This window comes from Nicotiana attenuata, unplaced genomic scaffold (genome assembly GCF_001879085.1).
Source record: "Nicotiana attenuata strain UT unplaced genomic scaffold, NIATTr2, whole genome shotgun sequence".
In the NCBI taxonomy this organism is placed as follows: domain Eukaryota; kingdom Viridiplantae; phylum Streptophyta; class Magnoliopsida; order Solanales; family Solanaceae; genus Nicotiana; species Nicotiana attenuata.
In genome coordinates, this window is record NW_017670375.1 from 751,197 (window position 1) to 756,265 (window position 5,069).

General features: G+C 36.8%; 1 protein-coding gene across 1 annotated transcript; it reads right to left on the reverse strand.

The window, feature by feature from the left end:
• Positions 1-572: 572 nt before the first annotated feature.
• On the reverse strand, positions 573-4,041 carry LOC109238574 (serine/threonine-protein phosphatase PP1 isozyme 9). The gene is made up of 4 exons (XM_019405060.1): positions 3,476-4,041; positions 2,091-2,650; positions 1,145-1,327; positions 573-969 (listed from the first exon to the last, which is right to left on the reverse strand). The coding sequence occupies exons 1-4, from the start codon at positions 3,663-3,665 to the stop codon at positions 955-957; spliced, it is 948 nt and encodes a 315-aa protein (XP_019260605.1). The 5' UTR covers positions 3,666-4,041; the 3' UTR covers positions 573-954.
• Positions 4,042-5,069: the final 1,028 nt, after the last annotated feature.

Below are 5,069 nucleotides of genomic sequence, written 5' to 3' on the forward strand. Positions count from 1 at the left end.
AGACCCATTAGTTATCTATTTTCTAAATGGATAATATGGTTCTTATCCATATTTGACCCGTTTTTAAAAAGTTCATTATCCAACACATTTTTTAATGGATAATATGGGTGGTTAACTGTTTTCTTTTAACCATTTTGCCGCCCCTAATCTACACCTTTGGTAAACAAAATTACCTGGTACTTGTACTTGGGAAAGAATAAGGTACCTAGAGGAATAGTCAATGTGAGTACTATCTAATCTGGGTACTGCCTAATTGAACAAAGACAGAGAAAAAGAAATACCAATTATTTGTATGCGTGATATGTTTCTGGATGTGCTTAAAAAGGCCCGTCTAACATGAGTCATCTCTGTATTATTAGTTTTAGAGGAAAGCAGACGAATTTTGGTCAAAAATTGGTGCGGATCAGGAGTTGGATCCAAAGAACATAAGAGATAAGCCTAGTGAGCTCAAGTAACAGCTCCGTGTAAGGCCCGATCCAATCCAGTCCTCCCTGCCCGTTAACTGAAGCAGTAGGGTTGGCAGGAGAGTGGAATGTTCACTGACTGACCTGATAACAAAACAACCCTCACCATCCGCCAAAAAGTCGTCTTGCAGCGACAAAATGGTTATATTATCATCAAAATAAAGCTTATAATCTTACAGAACTTGTAGCCTAACGGACACTAAAGTTACTCATTCCCAATCAGCAATGTCAAATTCTGAATGCTAGTCAATACAAGCAGTAAACAAAAAATGTCTAAATTTACCAACTGAAGTGTCTTATGTTGCAGTTTGCAGATTCTCCTGACCTGTATGCAAGCTTCAAAGCCACATCCGCTTTTACAATGGGCTGAGTAGGATGGCGTTGGACATGAAAAGCTCACCCACGAACAAAGGAATCAAGAATAATGCTTGGCAGGCTTAACTATTTACTGGATAAATCTTCATCTACACTTTCTAATGAATCAAATCGCTCAGACCTTCGGTGGCTACCAAAATCAACAAAAATAACAATCAATGAAGTTATCTTGTAGAATCTTCAAGAGAAAATAGACTAGGAAGGCTTTGGAGGAGGGAAAAAGAACATACAAGCCACTCTTGCACGTCAAAATCATGAGTAATATAGTAGGCAAATGAGGAAAATCTAAAGGTTTACCATCATACCTTCTTAAGAGGTAACTTTGAACTGCTAGGTAACGCCGGTTTTAATATTTCAAAAGAACATACTAGTTGCTCATCGACGCTCAATAAAGCACCTGCATTGTCAAATTCCCCGCCATAGTTGGGAGCAGAAAATATTGTCACAAGTCTTCGCTTAGCAAAGAATTCATATCCATCCTCCACCACCTAAAACAAAAGTTTAGTATAAGAATCCGGCTTTCATCAAGTATAAGACTTGAAGAGTATCATTTTTCAAATTTAAGGGCACCGATAACAACGATCATCCAGAATCTCTTCAAAGGAAAAAAATTGCTTGTCAAAGCATGCACACAACAAAGTCAAAAATAGAGACAACTAGAAAGAAAAGAGGACAAGCCTTTGACGTGGAAAATCATCATAGTGTACGAGGGAAAATATGCGAGAAGAGGAATGACATTTACTACTACAGTCTACAGATAGAAACCATTACAAGAATACTATCTCTCAATCTCTCATTCATAAAAATCATTTTATCTATAACTTTTAACACAACAGATCTAAGCAAACGGGCCACTTTTGGGCTGAAAGCCAAATATCTAGTGGATTTATGTAAACATGTTAGAGGATAAATTTTGAATCACAATACTATTGAACCAGTAATGTGCAAGTGAAAACCTCAATAACGGTTCTTTTGGAGTCAACGAATCAGAAATGATAATACACTAACTGGAAATGAGCAACATATTATATCAACACTGTGATGAAAAATTTGAGAGATGGTTTAATCATTAGTGTGCTTCACAGCAGACACAAGAAATTCCTGGAAAAGCACTTAACTGATCCTAAAATATCTAAGTTTCTCTTTTTGGAATGGAACGCTAAAGTAGGAGATGGTACTTGCCTCAAGAACATTTTCATATTTAAATTTTAACATAAGTTTTTTATTTTTATGTTATTGAATATGGTATACCTGATGGCCTCGACAGATGAGGTCTAAGTCATTCTTTGCCAAAAATTCGGCAACTACATCAGGACCAAAAGTACATGAAACACCTCGATCACTTTCTGACCATCCCTTAATTCTAGAGTCAGGATCAGACCATAACAGATCACAAAGCAAGCCGCTATCTGGAATCTCAGCTGGCCGCTGAATTTCATTTATTTGATCCAAATTTTTTAGCTCCGGAGAAAGACCACCATGCATGCAAAGGATCTTTTCATCTATAAGTGCAGCAACAGGCAAACAATTAAAGCAGTCCGTGAATATCTTCCATAGCCGGACATTGAATCTCCTTTTACACTCATCGTAAAATCCATATACCCTGTTGATTTTTGCGTCTTCATGGTTTCCCCTAAGAAGGAAGATCTTATCGGGGTACCTTATTTTGTAAGCCAATAGCAAACATATTGTTTCCAAACTCTGCTTGCCTCGATCTACATAATCCCCAAGAAAAAGATAGTGTGCAGCAGGAGGATAGCCACCATACTCAAAAAGTCTTAAAAGATCTTGGTATTGCCCGTGTATGTCACCTGCAAGAATGGCACCGGGAAAAAATAAACGTATGAGATATTACGCAGCAAATGCAGTCAACTATCATGACCACTTTGGTAGCAAGGTAGTTTCAAGTTTCGACAACAAAAGTACTCTCTAAAAGCATAAATATCACTGTCAGAAAGAAATCTGATAGCTAAGGAATCATAAAGAGCCTCAAAAGGTACAGGAAACAAATGAGACAATCACACATTGCACTGACATTCAAATTTGCAATCCATGTCTATCAGTTAGCATCTAAAACACATCCATTTTACCACGAATTACCTAGCAAAAGTAAATGAAAAAACTCTCTACATACTTCAAACTTAGGTTTTAGACCAATAAAGAATTCTTTATTATTGCTATGTTGGAATTTCGTATGTGCTCATGTTGACAAATCTAATGTGAATATGCTCCTGATTTCTTGCAGAAAATGAGAGCACCTCTTGCTCTAATTCTCAGGCTACAGCCATCTGATCACCCCCACATTTTTGCACATGGAAACAAACATTGGCAAACCAAAATCTAACTACCAAGTTCAGCTAAGCACCGATTGTAGACATCAGCTTTAGCAGAATCCTCAATTTCCACCGACAGAAATCAGGAGGCAAAAAAAAGAGATCTTTTCTTAACCAACAAAGAACAAAAGAATCAAACTTTCTCTGTTTTTTCTTTTTTTGGACAAATAAAGCAACATGTTTAGATTCACAAAATTGCTGAGAAAAAGAACCTTTTATTTATATTAGAGGCTGAACAATGTTTATCATCAATAAAGCTATTCAATTCTCCATTTACACAAGGGGGAAAGAAGAGGGAAGTACCACAAATCCTGACGGGGGCACGAAGTTGGAGAAGATTGGGTTGAGAGAGGAAAATCTGGCGAGCGTTGACACAAAGCTGGCGGATCTCAGACTCAGAAAGCTGAACCTGTTTCCCTCCCTTCCCTTCCAATAGCCTTCTTATTATATCTTCCAATACTCCTCTCTCCATCATCCCTTCCATTGTCATCATCTTAATTTGATTGTCTCAACAATATTCCCAGAAATTAACAGACCCAACCCACCCACCCACGTACTTGAAAATTCTTGCAAAGAGACAAGAAAAATGGGTATTATGCGTGCGTACAACTAAATGGATGAAGTAAATAAGAAGGTGGGAAAGGCTTATGTATGAAGACAGATAAGGTCCGAATTGCAAAAGTTTAGGTTGATCTTTTGTTGTCAAAGTCCCATAAGGATGCGTGCTCTGCTCGTCTCCTCCCCTATTATCTCTCTCTTCTCTTCTTTTCCTCCATCATTCTATTGTTTTCTCTCTCTCTAAATATATATTATATGATTATTATTGAGATTATAGCAACATGGAAATGTGCCAAGGAGAAGATTCAATACGGTTGAAAGATTCAAAATACTAACGGAGTGGATTATAAGGAGCATTTGTGTTATTGACTGTTGACTCAAAGGCGCGGGGGCGCACGATTTTTTGGCATATTACAGCTTTCACGCGCTTGTTTCATGGATGTGAGGAACACGCTCTGCCCTATAACTCTGCCCCCAAAAGCGCGTTTTCCTTTTTTTTTTTTTTCTTTCCAAATTGGGATTTCTTGTTACCAAAATTATGAATAGATCAAACTCATTTCATCAAAAGGTTTAGAATTTAAGCCCCATATTTATAAATAGTTTATATTATAAGTAAAATTTAATCCTTTATAGTAAGTTATTATTTTATTTTTCAGTTACCATATCAATTATCAAGTTTGATGATAATTACTGTTGGGTTTTGGATATATTTAATTAATATATTAAATACTTAAAAGAGGGTGAATGGGAAATGGAGGAAAATGAAATTTTTGAGTAAAAAATTTTAAGTTTTCCCCCTTGGCAAATGGGCATTGTCCCATATTGGAAGAGGAAGAAGTTTTTTATGGGTATATAAGCAATTGCTCTTCTTCTAGCTCTTAAAGAGTTGAGAAGAAGGCAAGCCTCGCGCCGTCATCGTCGTCGTCGCTCGGCTCGGCTTCGGCTACGGCTACGGCTACGGCTACGGCTACGGCTACGGCTTCGGCATTCGGATTTGGTCAAATAATTGACTGATTAACTTTTTGGACCAAATTTATTTGTTAATAGTAAAATATTAACAGAAATGTTATTAAATATTTGTTTTAATAACAGAATATTAATATTAAATATTAATATTAAATCCAATCCGTTTTTCTGTTTTGATAACAGAAAAGTAACTACCCTCTTCAATTTTCCCTCTTTATTTTTCCTCTTTATTGTTGAGTAAATGGCCATTTATGTAATGGCATTTAGGCTGTGGGCGTTTTGCATAAACAGCCATTCTGAAGAGTTGCACCTCTTCAGATTTCAGCCCAACTTTGGCTATAAATACAACACTATTCTGCTCAGAATTTCACTA

Excerpts from the sequence above, each read along its gene's own strand:
- LOC109238574 (XM_019405060.1), bottom strand. The coding sequence starts at position 3,665 with ATGATGACAATGGAAGGGATGATGGAGAGAGGAGTATTGGAAGATATA. Across the intron at positions 2,651-3,475 it reads TGCCCCCGTCAGGATTTGTG|GTGACATACACGGGCAATAC; the intron begins GTACTTCCCTCT and ends CCATTCTTGCAG. Across the intron at positions 1,328-2,090 it reads TCATCTGTCGAGGCCATCAG|GTGGTGGAGGATGGATATGA; the intron begins GTATACCATATT and ends CTTTTGTTTTAG.